We start from the raw sequence: 15,550 nt of genomic DNA, 5'->3' as shown, positions 1-15,550 counted from the left end.
ATCTCACCCTTCATTTTTACATATGGGTTTGGAGCCGATCCTCTGCTCCGACTCGGCCGATTTACAAGCTCAAAGACTTCTGGTTGGCTCGTGGCTAAGCAGGTATCCCATGGTGCACCAGTGCAATCCCCAGATCTTGTTTGCTGCTCGCTAGAAACAGAGAAACCCCTAACCAACAAACCAATACTAAAGGGTCACCAACCAAGACAATCAAATTATTACCTCCAGATCTTCCAGGATGGGGGCAGGAGGGTTGGTAAAAATGAAGGGTGATGGGGACTACCAACATGGAACGTTATGGTGAGTACATAACTTCTTTATGTTAGGTAGTCCAATCTCACCTTCATTTTTACATATGGGACAGCGTCCCTAGCGCCTTATTCTTGGGTGGCTCATTGAAAAATACTCCTGAGCACCATGAAGCCAAAGGATGCTCTACCCCTGGATGCCAAATCCAACTTATAATGTGTAATAAAGGTGTGAGGGGTAGCCCCACATAGCTGCTGCACAAATATGATCAAGTGGTACCCTGGCTTGAAAGGCTGCAGAGGTAGACAGAGACCTGGTAGAGTGAGCCTTGATCCTGTGGGGTAAAGGTCTGCCCTCCGAATTGTAGACGAAGGCTATGCAACTAGAAATCCAATTAGACAACGTCACCTTAGAAACTGGTAAGCCCAATCTGGAGTCGAAAAAAGAAATGAATAACTGGTCTGATTCCGTAATTCTTTGGTCCATTGCAAATAAAAACGTAGCTGTCTATGAACGTCCAGCTTGTGGAAATGATATTCAGCTGCATTACAGTGATTGGGAAAGAAAACTGGAAGCTCAATGGACTGATTTAAGGTGGCATTAGAACAAACTTTGGGAACAAACAAAGGATTGGTACTTAAAGATACCCTGTCTTTATGAAAGATTAAATAAGGTGGCTTAATAGACAGGGCCTGTAGCTCAAATGCACGTCTGGCTGACGTAATAGCGACTAAAACACAGTCTTCCAAGACAAATATTTTAAAGAAGATGAGTGAGAAGATTCAAAGGGAAGGGATGTCAACTTGGACAACACAAAATTTAAGTCCCAAGAAGCCATAGGTTCTTGTAATGGTGGTCTCAGTAAAGGGGCCCCTCTCAAGAAAGTCTTGCATAGCTTATGAGACATAAGGTTGGCATTTGGGGACCCTAAATAAAAATGAGAGATTGCCTCCAACTGTACTTTGATGGTGGCTGCAGCAGATCCCTGCTGAAAAAGCTCCAAAAGGAATTTCAGAATCATGGGAATAGGAGCGGTGTAAGGATCCACGTTCATTTTCTGTGCCCAAATAGAAAACCTTTTCCATTTACTGTCATACAGCCTTCTGGTTGAGGGTTTATGCGAGGATAAGAGAATATGTGACACTGAGGAAGAAACATCATGAAGCCTGACTAGAGATGGAACTGGAGCAGCCATGCTATCAATTTAAGGGTGTGGAGAGTGGGATGTAGCGAACCCGACATGTGGGTCAATAGATCTGGAACTGGTCACTAAAAAGAGAAACACAAAGGGTAAAGTACATGCTTTGATTGGCTCTTTTAAAATAGAGAACATGCTTTGATTGGCTCTTTTAAAATATAGCAAGGGTATTTAAATGAACTTTTGATTGTGGAATGTAAAGTCTGAAAAAGTGTTAGAAATACAGCGAAAGCGCTTACTTGGATGTTACTTGGATGTTACTACAATAAAGGGTTTTATCCAGTCGGCTTCAATTGTCGTGTCGTACCACCATTCTAGTTTTTGGTGATCTGTAACTGGGTCCAGAATCCAAGGATCGTCCAGGAGAAGAGGCTCAAGTAAGGAGAACCAGACCTGACGAAGCCAGTAAGGAGCAATGAGGATCAACTTGTTCCCAGCCGATTGGTTTTCTGAATCACTTTGGGGATAAGAGGGAATGGAGGAAAGGCATACAGAAGTCCCATGGGCCAATCATGGACCAGAGCATCTCTGGGTATTTCCCCCGGAGGAGGAATCAGGGAAAAATAGCTGCTGCACTTGGCATTGACTGGGCTGGCAAAAAGGTCACAGCAAGGCTGTCCCCATCTCCGGAAAATCTGTTCCACTATTTCCCATTTCAGTGACCACTCGTGAGGCAGTAAGATTGCCCGGCTTAGCTTATCGGCTATCACGTTGGTTGTCCCTGGAATGTGCGTTGCCACCAGAAAGCGCTGGGAAGAAATCACCAATTCCCAAACTCGCATGGTCTCTCGACAGAGTGGGTAAGATCTGGTACCGCCCTGTTTGTTGATATACCACACAACCGACATGTTGTCCGATTGTATCGCAATCCTCCCTGGAGGAAGAAGGTACTGAACTGCTTGCAACGCCAGAAGCACCGCCCTCATCTCAAGAACACTGATATGCAGATGAGCCTAGTGTTCTTGCCATGTGCTGTGGACAGTCCTGCCAAGATAATGCCCCCCACCAGACCTGGGAGACATCCGTGGTCACAGCGGCAACGGGTTGGGGAGGAACAAAGGGAGCTCACGTGAACAAGTGGTTGGGGGCTATCCACCAATGAAGGTCCTTTTTGCATGATTCTGTCAGCAGGACAGGGTGACTCAGTGGTAGATATTGGAATGACCACTGGGAAGACAGGAGCCATTGGAGGATTCTCATGTGCAACCTGGCTAAAGGTATTAGCAGAATGGTTGAGATCAACGTACCAAGAAGTTGAAGAACCCATTTTTCTTTGACTTCCCGAAGTGGAAGAAGATGCTGAACTTGTGAGATGAGGTTTTGTGCTCTTTCAGCAGGGAGACGAACTGTCATATCCACTGTGTCCACCTCTGCGCCTACAAAAATCACAGATTGCGAGGGCAGTAATGCAGATTTTTCCAGTTTATGGAGATCCCTAGTTGAGCACAAAGTTGAATGGTGGCATCTCTATTTTGGATGAGTAGATGCCTGGTGGGGGCGAGCCAGTGGCCCAACATCCAAGAACAGAACCTGGAATCTGATGTCTCAAGTGAGCTGTGTCACTGTGTGTCATGCATTTGAACACCCCCCTGGGCTGTGGTGAGACCAAAGGGCAGAGCATGAAACTGATAATGACTGGCTCCCAGCCGGAAGCGCAGATATCTCCTTGACACCTTGTCCATTTTTATATGGTAGTAGGCGTCTTGGAGATCCAGAGAGCACATCCAATAGTCTTTCCCTAACAACGGGAGTATCGACTGCAGTGTGACCATCCAAAACTTGTCCTTCTTCACGGATTTGTTTAATCTGCTGTGGTCCAAAACTGGCCTCCAGTCTCTGGTTCGTTTTGGGACTAAAAAGAACCTGGAGTAAGTTCCAGATCCTGTCTGGTCTGCTGGGACGGGCTGGATGACTCTTTTTAAGAGCAACTTGTTGAGTTCCACAGTTTCCAGATCCCTGTGATTGGGTGGAATATCTGGGATCTTTTTGGGAACAAACGGTGGAAAGGAAAAGGGTATAATATAGCCTTTGGTAACAACTCTTTGTACCCACTTGTCTTGGGTGATATTTAGCCAGGCTTCTAAATACAAAGAGATGCGACCCCCGACTGGCCCCAGAGAGACACAGTCGGGCCCCACATCAGGAGCTCTGATAAGGCCGCCCTCGAAAGGAATCACGGTCTTGCTGGTACTGCGGACCGCTTCTGCCTCTAGAGCGACGTCTACCATTTCCTCCTCCTCTGCTTCTGGAGGATTCACTCTGTTGTGTCCGGAAAGACCCTCTGGGACTTTCTGAACCACATTTTACCTCCCCTTTGACCTTTGGGGTATGGTCGAGAGGGAATGGTAAAACGGACTCCCACGGCAGAGAGAGTCTTTCCTTCCTGCTCACACCGAGTGAGTGTTTCTTTCACCTTGGGACCAAACAAAGAGGAACCATCAAACAGGGCGTGGGTGAAGGTGGACTTGGAATGGTTCCGCAAGATTACACAGGCGCATCCAGGACTGGCGCCTAAGGGCAACTCCTGAACCCGCTGCACTGCTCGCTCCATCAGCCACATGTCAGCCGCATGGGAGATAAGCTGCATGGAGGAGTTAACTACAGAATTTAGGGTGGACAACTGAGCAGAGATCCTATCAGGGACTCCCTCAGGACAAGCACCCTGTATGGAATCTCCTAACTCCTTGAGGAGATCCCTTTGCAACCTTGTGAAGTAAGTAAGATAGTTCAGAGATCGAAGTGTAAATGCCGCAGAAGTACCGAAGTAAATATGCTTTTCCCAAATCTGTCCATCTGTCGGGACTCCTTGTTTGGCGGATGAACAGAGGAAGAAGTCTCCGCCAACTCCTTCTTCGTGGTTGCTGCCACCACCATGGCATCTACGGGAATGCCCTTAGACAAGAACTCTTTTCCAGGAGGGGCAGACAGAAACTTATTTGGTCTCCTGGGGACTGGCTCCACGGCATCGGGAGTATCCCACACCTTCCAACTAACCAGATCCATTAGTTCGTCGAAAGGTGGAGACACCCAAGAGACAGAGGGTTGAGACCCGAAAGCCTTCAGGTACACCGACTCCTCATCAGAAGGGTTGACAGTGGGCTAGTCGCACCACTGTTTAAGGATCTCCAGGATGTCCACAAAGGAGACATCATCAGAGGATGACTTGGGGGACCCTTCTGACTCTTCGAGGTCAGTGTCTGATGTCAGAGACTCATCCTGGGAGTCAAAATGCTTCCTCTTGCATAGGGGGTGCTCCTCAAAGGGACATTCTGGGGAGGCCTCGGAACAGTGGCGACCACCAGCCGGTGGCTCCTGAGGCTGCGGGTCTCTGCTGTCTCCGGAGAGAGTAGGTACTGAGACTGAAGTTGGTGCCCTGGGGGGGGAAAGTGCTTGCACCACTGGCAGGGGCTGTAGATTGAGACAGAATGCTCCTCATCACCTCAAATGTCGACCTCTCCGGCTCCGAAGACCTCCCCCACTTCGAAGAGACAAAGGTTGGCGCCGGAGCCAGAGCCATAGTCTCCGAGACAGATGCAGGGTCCGAGCTCACCCTGGCGGAAGCACCGAGAGGAAGGCTCGGAAGCAAAGAATATCGATTCAAACCCTCCCCATCGGCACAGACAGAAGAGCTTCAGTCCCTGGACACGACGAGCATGTCGGAGCCGAACTCGGCTCCAATGCAGTAGCAAGGGGAGCCGGAACCGAGGTTTCCTCCACTGGTAACAAGCACTCCAACTCCAAAAGGCCAACAAGGCTCGGAGGAGGAATAACAGACTAGGGCAAAACTGGATCGAGTGGCTCTGGAACCAACTGGGTCGGAGCCAACAAAAATTTAGGCAGAGCAGACGACTTCAGGAGTCTCAGTACTACCTTTTCCGCATCTTCTTAAGAAAGGCTCCTGGAAGATCTGGAAGATAAAGTACGGAATCTCGACCTAGGAGGCACTGGAGACTTGACTAGCAAGGAGACTGGTAGGCATTCTACAGACCGGCTTTGAGCAGCACAGTCAACTGCTATTTCCAAAGGTTCAGAAGTCGGCACCGAAGCACCTGTGACCGAGTCTGATACCATGGTGCTCTCCTTTGGCTCTGAAGACTGAGGAGTCGAGGAGGCAGATTTTGGTAATTTGGAAGGCGGCTCCAAGACACCAGCTGGTGCCGGAGAAGGCCTTTTAGAAGCTTTCAGTTTGGATTCAGATCTAGATTTTGTAGACTTCGAAGAAGCTGACGAACTAGATAAAGCTTCCTCAAAGGTTGGTTTCAGAAGACCCCTGAGTATCAGCTTGTTCTCTCTCTCCTGCAACACTCTAGGAGAGAAAGCATGACAGAACAAGCATGATTCCTGCAAATGGATGGCTCCCAAGCAGTAGACACAGCTACTGTGGCCATCCATTAATGACATTTTCTGGGAGCACTTCATACATTTTTTGAACCCAGAGGGTTTATGCTCCTTAATATCCTTAGACATTGCAGACACACACGCAAAACCAGAGGAGAGATAGGAAGAGAGAGAATAAATGAGGACTAGGTCCTCTAACTAAATCAGGCCTAGCCCTACAGAAGAGTTACATGAGGACTAGGTCCTCTAAGTTAAATGGGCCTAGCCCTGTGTAACAGAAAACTAGGTCTTCTAACTTAAACAGACCAAGTATTTAACACAGGCACACACAGGTTCAATCACACAGGAAAAAATCTTTTAACAGCAATCCTATAAATACCACCTTAGCGGATCCCCGCCAAAGACAACAAGTTAACAGTCAACAGCGACCAAAAAAGGTCCGAGCAGTACAAATAAATCAACAAGAGCGGAAAAAAACAAACGCTCTACCAAGGCAAAAAAGCACAACGACACCTAACTAACTGGCACACAGGATATTAAAACTACTACAGTGAAAAAAGTCCACAAGGACAATTTAGGCAAAGGCCTATAAGATAACAACACTAAATAACACTAAATATGCAATATCCACTATGAATGTAAAGAATTGAAAAAGACTTAGCCAGAGCCAAGAGAAGCACATCCAAACTCTTCGACGGGGCAAACGAGATCTGGGGATTGCACTGGTGCACCATGGGATATCTGCTTAGCCACGAGCCAATCAGAAGTCTTTGAGCTTGTAAATCATCCGATCCTCGGCTCCGAACCCGTATGTAAAAATGAAGGTGAGATTGGACTACCTAACATTAAAAGTTAAGGAGGAGCAGCAGTATGATACCAACATTACCTTCATAAGGAAGGGACTTTCAAATACTTGGAAAAAGGGGAAAAATAAAGGCAAACACCAGTCAATACAAACTGAGTTATTGTAATACTCTCACAAGAGTCCTCAGTGCAGTAACAATATGATTTAACAGCACAAATGGTCAAAATGAAACACAGTAATCAAGAATGCTTCCTCAGAATCAAGCAGAAAACTGTAGAAAACAGTACAAGGAACCCGCTGAAGGAACAGCCAGATGCACAAGAAAAAATATAAACACGAGCAAGAAATAGTCCTATTAGCACAGCCGTAGCTTTTATTACCACAGCATTCAGTGTATCTATCTAAAATGCAAAAGTAACTGATGGACAGCCATAATATGAAATAATACACATGATCTACCAGTAAAGCAGAGATACTGCTGTTCAGTGGCAGTACTGTTACTACTCAACTGCCTCCTTCAAAGCAGCCATGTTTCCTTCTGACTTTTAGCTGTGTGTTAAATGTCACAAGCAAGCCAAAAGCTGTATTACTTCAAAATGATGTGATGCCACTAACCTCAATGAACAATTAGTGAAGTATACAAATGTACTATATAATAAGACTAATTATTTATTATGTTTTTACTTCTACTGTGGTTAAACATTTAGACAAGACCATCTCAATACAGAGCTGATACATGGGGCATTAGATACTTTCATAAAATCTAAAGCCTTCCTAATAGTTAAAGCTCACACTAGTAACCAATATTTGCGTATATCTTTTACTCTGGTTAACAGCCTATACTTACCAGGAGGTGGTGGACAGTATGGATAGCCAGCTGAATAAGGAGGCTGCATTCCATTTGCTGCTGGGGTCGGAAAAGCACCAGCTCCGTTAAGCATGTAGGAGTAACCAAAAACTCCACTAGGAGGCTCACCTCGTGAAGCTAGAAGAAAAAAAAAAGCATTTTACTGAGTGGTATCGGTCAGAATCAGGCCTCATTACTTTTGCGGCTGGGCCTTTCTGTAAATTGTCTTCCTGCATAAGACTGTATCCCATGTGGAAAGAATGGATTAGTTTAACTCATTATAAGCAGGGCTAAATATATATTACACAGTGTAAACAAAGGTTATGAACTTACCACAAAACATATCTTCATGATCTACATCCATCCACCAGGACTGGTCACTGCAGGCACTTGTCATACATAGGGATTTCCCAAACTCAAACTTTCCCCCTGCTTCCATAATGCAGTTTGCTTCTCCTCTCTTTCCAGCTCTAGTTTTCCTTGATACCTATCTGTCATTTTGATCCCCGCTACATAAAATTACCTGACCTGAGGTATTCCGACATCCGCTACAAGCCTCAGAGATGGTCAGCTAGGTCTTGCCAAAGAGGTTTTTGAACAAATGAGGGGGAAGGTGAGAGTGGATCATAAAAAATCTAACGTTATATAGTTGTTTGTTTTATAAAAAAAAGTTATGTACTCAACATAACGTTCCATCTGAGTAGTTGTACTTCATTTTTCTGCAACCTGTGGGTATTCGGATCCATATCGGATCTGAGCCGGCAAATTTACAAGCATATCCTCCAAGCTCCTCCCCTTACCCATAACCCATCACCATCTCCTACCTTCCCTCAGACCGAGTTTGCCGCAATTCAAACCAATCAGCAACTCAACTTAGCATAAACCATACATGAAAAACTCATGAGGCGGTTTGGGGGAAGGAGGGTGGGAAGGTTGCAGAAAGATGAAGTATAACTACTCAGATGGAATGTTATGGTGAGTACATAACTTTTTTTATCTGAAGTAGTTAAATTCATTTTATCTGCAACCTGTGGGACAGAGTCCCCAGCTACTCAAACTGCTGGGAGGCCCTCATGGAAGGATATTCCTGAGCAGTGCAGAGCCGAAGGATGCTCTCCCTCTGAAAATCAAATCCAACTTATAATGAGAAATGAAGGTAAGCGACTTTGCCCAAGTTGCTGCCGCACAAATGTCATTCAATGAGATCCTAGACCAAAAGGCAGCAGAAGTCGCCATAGATCTGGTAGAATGAGCTTTAACAGGACCAGGTGGAGACAAACCTTTGTCTTTGTAAATTTGCAAAATACATAGTGTAATCCATCTAGCTAAGAAAACCTTGGAGATGGCTTTATCTAAAAAGGGCTTAGGAAAAAGACACAAAACTGGTCAGACTTACGGAAGGGCTTTGTTCTGTGTGAATAAAAACGAAGTTGCCTATGAACATCTAGCAAATGCAGTTTATATTCACCCTTGTTCTGAAAATTTGGAAAGAAAACAGGCAGGTTAATTGTTTGATTAATGTTTGATTCAGAAGCTACATTTGGTAAGAAAAAAGGGTTTATACGGAGAGAAACCCTGTCCTTATGGAAGATCAAATAAGGGGGCACGGCAGACAAAACTTGAAGCTCAGAAACCCTTCTAGCTGACGTAATGGCCACTAGGAAGGCTGTCTTCCATGATACGAACTTCAAATCTACTGATGCTGCAGGTTCAAAGGGGGAGAAACTAAATCCTGGAGAACAAAGGTAAGGTCCCAATGAGGAACACAGTCCTTAATTGGAGGACGCAAAAGAAAGGTGCCTTTAAGAAAAGCCTTACACAGTCTGGAAGAGGCCGGGGCATTCATATTTTTGCCAACGTGGAAATTCAAAAGAGCTGCCAGTTGTACCTTCACAGTGGAGGAACTAGCCCCTTGCTGAAAAATGCTGGCTAAGAAATCCAAATCCAACACTGCAGAGACAGGGGCTGTAAAAGGATCCAGGTTTCTCTAAGAATCCCAAATAGAGAATCGTTTCCATTTACTGCGGTAAATCTTCCTAGTGGAAGACTTATGAGATGCCACCAGAATAGTTTTCACTGAAGACAAAAGACCGGAAGTCCTGACAATCAAAGGAACTGGAGCAACCAAGCTGTCAGCTTGAGGCTGTCCAGGTTGGGCGGACAGGTGCCCGAGGGATGAGAAATGAGATCTGTGCAGGGATCCAGAATCCAAGAAGGAGCTAGAAAATGAGACCAGAGGAAGGGGAACCACACTTTACGAGGCCAGAAAGTACAGTTGTGTACACATACCATAAATGTAGATGTCCGAGTGTCTTCACTGTTGCAGTCATAACTGTAGGGTGATTCTGCCGGCAGGCAGCCCGAGGTCGGCCAGAATTCCAAAGTCTGGGTCCGGCTTCGGCTGTACCAGCAAGTAGCCTGACGTCAGAACGCAGAGGTACACAGCTGACAGCTGATGCCATCTTCTCCAGCCTTTCTTGCCCCAGATGTCAGAAGCTCCCCAAAATATCCAAAAGGTGTCCCAAAGGAAACACAAATACACCACAAAGGAAGAGGAGATAGAACAAACAGAAAACAAGAGGGGAATGGTGGGATGGAAACCCCGACTGCAACAGTGAAGACACTCGAACATCTACATTTATGGTAGGTGTACACAACTGTACTATGTTCTTCGTGTTTCACTGTTGCAGTCATAACTGTAGGGTGGAATCCCAAAGCTGTGAAGGAGGGTGGAGGTTATGCAGAAGAAGGGGCAGCCAGAAGACCCTGCAAGACAGCAGAGGCAAAACCTGCCCTAGACTTAGAATACAAAGGGAGATTATAGTGCTTAGAGAAGGTATGCACTGAACTCCAAGTGGCAGCTTCCAAAATGTCCTTGGTAGGAACTCCTCTGAGAAAAGCTGCTGAAGTGGCAGCTGCCCTAGTAGAATGACTCCTAACAGTGCCTGGAATCTGTTTCCCAAAATGAGAGTAACAAAACCTTATTCCATGAGCAATCCATTTGGAAATAGTTTTAGAAATAGCCTTGCCTAGAGAACTGGAGGCATAAGAGATAAGCAACTGATCAGATTTCCTGAAATCTTTAGTTCTGTCCAGGTAAAATTGTAGTTGTCTGTGTACGTCCAATGAATGTAAAATCCTTTCCCCTTTGTTTTGAGGATTTGGAAAGAAAGTAGGAAGGTGAATAGTCTGATTTAAAGACACTTTAGAAATCACCTTAGGCATAAATGTAGGATTGGTCCTCAAGGTCACCCTGTCTTGATGGAAAATAAGGTAAGGTTCCACAGCCATGAGATCTTGAAACTCTGACACCCTTCTGGCAGAAGTCAATGCTAATAAGATAGCTGTTTTCCAGGATAAGAACTTGATATCCGAAGCAGCAGCAGGCTCAAAGGGAGATAAAGTAAGCTTCTCCAAAACATAATTAAGATCCCAAGCAGGAACAGGAGGAGTTCTGGGAGGTCTTAAATTCTTAGCCCCTCTCAAGAATTGTCTCACCAGTTGATGAGAAAAAATGGGGGGATCAGTGTTGAAATGAGCCGAAATAGCAGAAGCATGAATTTTGATGGAAGAGAAAGAGAGGCCTTTAAGCAGGAGTTCAGAGAGGTAAAGTAAAATGGAGGAAATATCAGGTAGAAGAGGATCAGAACCTCGATCCCGCATCCAAATACAAAATCTTTTCCATTTAGAAGCATAAGATTTTCTAGTGCTAGGACGCCTAGCTTCCAAGAGAACATCCAAAACTTGTTTGGGAAAAGCAGAAGGAATCAAAGGCCTTTGTAGAGCCAGGCTGCCAGGCAAAGAGTCTTGATTTGAAAGTGTAACATCTGACCCTGATGTTGGGACAGAAGGGAAGGAGACAGAGGCAGAATCCAAGGAGGTTCCAAGAACAGGTGTCTTAAGGTTGGATACCAGAACTGTCGAGGCCAATTTGGAGCTATCAGAATGATAATCTTGGGTCTGTCCTGTTTTATTTTCAGTAGCACCCTTGGCAGAAGAAGAAGAGGAGGGAAGGCATATCCCGAAAGATTCCTCCAGCTGAAAGACAGGGCATCCACTTTCCATGCTGTTTTGTGGAAGGACCTGATGCAAAATAGAGGCAACTGATGGTTGAGATGGGATGCAAACAGATCTATCAGAGGACAACCCCAAACTGATGTAATCCTGCGGAATAAGTTGGGGTCCAGCATCCATTCGTGGGGATCCAAAAGATTTCTGCTTAGGCTGTCTGCTAAGAGATTTTGCTTTCCTGGGATGAATTGAGCTTGAAGATGCAGGTTCAGATTTAGAGCTGTGTCCCAAAGACTCATGGCTAGTCTGCAAAGGGGATAAGAGTGAGAGCCCCCCTGCTTGTTTATGTACCACATGACTGTGGTATTGTCTGTACGAATCAGAAGATGTCCTGGTTGCAAAAATTTCTGGAAGGCTAGAAGAGCATGTTGGACTGCCAACATTTCCTTCAGGTTGATGTGCCAGTGAAGATGTTTCTTTGGCCAAAAGCCCTGCTGGCAGTTGTCTAGAAAATGAGCTCCCCAAGCGTAATCCGAAGCATCTGTAGTCATGATCTGAGAAGGCTGAGGCAGACGAAAGGGGTTTCCTTTGTTTAAAGCACAGGTCCTGGACCACCAAAGGAACTCTTTTTGGAGGCAGGGAATCCGAGGTATCATTGTTTCCAGGCTGTGGTAATGCTGAGACCATACACTCTTTAGGTACCATTGTAGTTTTCTCATATGAAGTCTTGCATTTGTAATCAAAAGGATGCAAGAAGCCATGTAGCCCAAAGCCTGCAGGAATTTCCTTGCAGTGAGCTGAGTCAAAGTAGCCAAGGTTTTGAAAACTGAAGTCAGATGTACTTGCTTTTCTGGAGTCAGGAAGGCCTTTTGCAAGCTTGTGTTTAGAAGAGCTCCCAAAAAGATAATTTGTTGAGAGGGGATCAAATGTGACTTTTTTGTGTTCACTGAAAATCCCAGTAGTAGGAGGAGATGCTGAACAAACTGCAGATGTTGAAGTAAAAGATCCTTGCTGTCCGCCTGGATAAGGCAGTCATCCAGACAGGGGTAAATATGAATCCCTTGGAGTCTGCAATAAGCCACTACTGGAGCCAGGCACTTGGTAAAGACTCTGGGCGCAGTAGATAAGCCAAAGGGCAGTGCAGAGAATTGAAAGTGTCTCGAGCCTGCCTTGAATCTGAAGTATTTTCTGCGTTCCTGTCTGATGGGAATGTGTAAGTAGGCCTCCTTCAGGTCCAATGTTACCATCCAAGCATCCTGGGAGAGCATGGGAAGAAGTTGTTGCAGAGTAAGCATCTTGAATTTTGGAATTTCCAGAAAAGTATTTAATACTGAGAGGTCCAGAATAGGTCTCCATGCATTTTGTTTTCTTGGGACCAGGAAAAGTCTTGAATAAAACCCCTTTCCCATCTCTGGGAGTGGAACAGGTTCTATGGCTCTCATGGCCAATAAAGCATCCACCTGATTTAAGGCCTCTGACCATTGATGTTTTGGCAGATCTGGCCAACCGTAAGACCTTGGCAGAGTATGAAAGTGGAATTTGTAGTCTTTTAAAATCACGTCTAAAACCCATTTGTCCTGGGTTATATGCGTCCAATTTTGGTAAAAAAGAGATAGTTTTCCTCCGAGAGGAGCTTCCAGGCAAGAAGGACCTGTAGCCCAACAGAGGGAGTCATTGGGTCTGTTTCCTTTGTGATTGAGGTCTGTCTTCTCCCCTTCTAGGTGAAGAAGCAGTCCACTGTCTGGACCTATAAGAGGCCTGTGTCTGTGCCCGGCCTCTAGACCGTCTATATCTTCCCCTTTGAGGCCTGTCAGAAGTGGGAAAAGACCAATTTTTGGAGGGCCAATTTCTAGAAAATCTAGGAGGCTGAACTTGTAAAAAATCTTTGACAGTCTGCATAGATTTTGCTTTTTCCTCCATCTTTTTAATAACCTCCTCAGCCTTAGATCCAAATAACACATCATGTTGAACAGGGGCATCTAACAGTTTCGCCTTAACCTGCTCAGGTAAATTCTGCTCTCAAAGCCAAGCATGTCTCCTTATAACAGAACCAGAGGCTGCGGCCCTGCAAGAAGCTTCCAAGGCATCAAAACCACAATGTAAACTATGTTTGCTAACTTGTTCAGTTGCATGCAAAACATCCTGTAATTCCTTGACCTCTGCACATGCAGGAAAGGTAGAAAGCCTTTGCTTTAAAACAGACAAAAGAAATTGCTGATACTTGAACATATGAAACTGGCAATTCAAAGCTCTAATAGAAAGAGTAGCAGAAGTATAAACCTTTTTGCCCCACCTATCCAAGGCACGAGAATCCTTTTCAGAGGGAATAGGATTTTTAGATGAAGCGGCCTTAGCAGCTTTAGAACCCTGAGAAATAGTTTCTGAATCTGCAGAAGGGTTCTTAAATAAGAATTGATGGGAATCAGGGACTCTGTAAAATCTATTAGGCTTAGAAGGAGCAGGCGGCAAGGAATCAGGATTCAGGTTAGCTTCAGAAAAAGCATCATCCACAATGTCAAGCACAGGAGGAATAGCCAAAGGTCTGTGTTGAGGGAGAAGGAGAAATTCTCTGAGTCTCTTCTTGGAGGCAGAATAATCCTGACCTTCCCAATGAAAATGCTCTCTCATCTCATGTAAAGTTTCCCCAAAAGAGAAATCTTCAGGGGGAGAAGCAGAGGGAATAGAGTCCTCTGCATCTGAATCCTCATAAGGAGGAAAAGAGTAATCCTGGTCAGAGGAAGAGACAGAAGACACAGAAGCCTGATCAGAGGAATCATAAGGTAAATCCTGTCTAGGCCTTTTTTCAGGAGGAGGGTGAGAACCTCTAATCATTGTAAGTAAATCCTCAGCCATCCGTAGTAATTGCTTCTGGGACTTGGGAGCTGAATCCGAAGCAGCTTGAGTAGAAACCCTTGGCTTTACAGGAGTTTTGTCTTTGTCTTTGCCTTTGACTTTGTTGAAATAGTTATATGTGAAGGCCTGAAAACTCCCTCAGAAGCCGGTACCTGCACAGCGGTTCCGGACCCATCTGAAGGAGCGACGTCCGAAGGTCCTGCAGCAGATAAAATATTAGGCCTAGATGGCTCCCCATGGGAGTCCGTGTCGGCCATCGGTTCAGAAGTGGCAGACGACAGGGGCTGCAAAAGTGCCTCACTGACGACCGCCGAACCCGAAGCTGGCTCCGGCTGCGAAGAATCCTGTTTGGACCTCGGAGGCCTATCCTTGTCCTTGCGTTTCTTTTGAATTCCGGTTGTCGGTAAAGTATCCGATGACATCCTGTAATTAAATCGTCTACCGAAATAGTTCAGGGCTCAATCGTACCTACGCTTGATAGTGCGAGAATTAAACCTGGCACAGAACCGACAACAAGAAATGTCGTGGTCAGGGCCTAAGCAAGGTAGACAGTAAGAGTGGAAATCTTTATGAGGTATCTGTTTCCCACACGATATACAATTATTAACTTTTTCTGACATCGGAGGAGCAAGAAAAAAGTTTCCCCAACGGGGTACTTAGCTTGAGAAGAGAAGTTGAAAACTTCGGACTGAAGTCAATCAAAGCACGTTGTTCTGAATACGCCAACCAACGACTTGCGAGCTGCTTTCCACCGCACGGCAAGAAAGACTGGAGAAGATGGCGTCGGCTGTCAGCTATGTACCTCTGCGTTCTGACGTCAGGGTACTTGCTGGTACAGCCGACGCCGGACCCAGACTTTGGAATTCTGGCCGACCTCGGGCTGCCTGCCGGCAGGATCACCCTACAGTTATGACTGCAACAGTGAAACACGAAGAACATCTGGGCAATGAGGATCACTTTGCACCCCAGTCGGCAAGCTTTCTGAAGAAGCTTCGGAATGAGTGGTAACTGGGGATAAGCATACAGTAACCCGGGAGGCCAACCATGGATTAGAGCATCTCTGGGGGGGTCCCCTGATGAGGGAATCAGAGAGAAGAACTCTTTGCACTTCACGTTGGAAGGAGATGCAAAGAGATCGCAGCAAGACTGTCCCCACTCAAAGAATATCTCCTCCGCTATCGACTGTTTCAGAGACCACTCGTATGGCATTAGAACCGCCCGACTCAATCTGTCCGTTATAAAATGCTGG

The 15,550-nt window shown here is 45.6% G+C and overlaps 1 protein-coding gene across 2 annotated transcripts in view; it reads right to left on the bottom strand.

The window, feature by feature from the left end:
• The window catches only part of WBP2 (WW domain binding protein 2), a 524,763-nt gene that overhangs the window by 251,618 nt on the left and 257,595 nt on the right, over positions 1-15,550 (bottom strand). For both annotated transcript variants that reach the window (XM_044077224.1, XM_044077225.1), the window contains exon 5: positions 7,438-7,575. In XM_044077224.1, coding sequence (XP_043933159.1) covers positions 7,438-7,575 — 138 coding nt within the window. The remainder of the gene's footprint in view (positions 1-7,437; positions 7,576-15,550) is intronic.

Source organism: Protopterus annectens, chromosome 7.part0, assembly GCF_019279795.1.
Source record: "Protopterus annectens isolate FY-2018-M chromosome 7.part0, PAN1.0, whole genome shotgun sequence".
Lineage (NCBI taxonomy): Eukaryota > Metazoa > Chordata > Ceratodontiformes > Protopteridae > Protopterus > Protopterus annectens.
The sequence above is the reverse complement of the archived record's forward strand: the minus strand, read 5'-3'. Positions and strand labels throughout refer to the sequence as shown.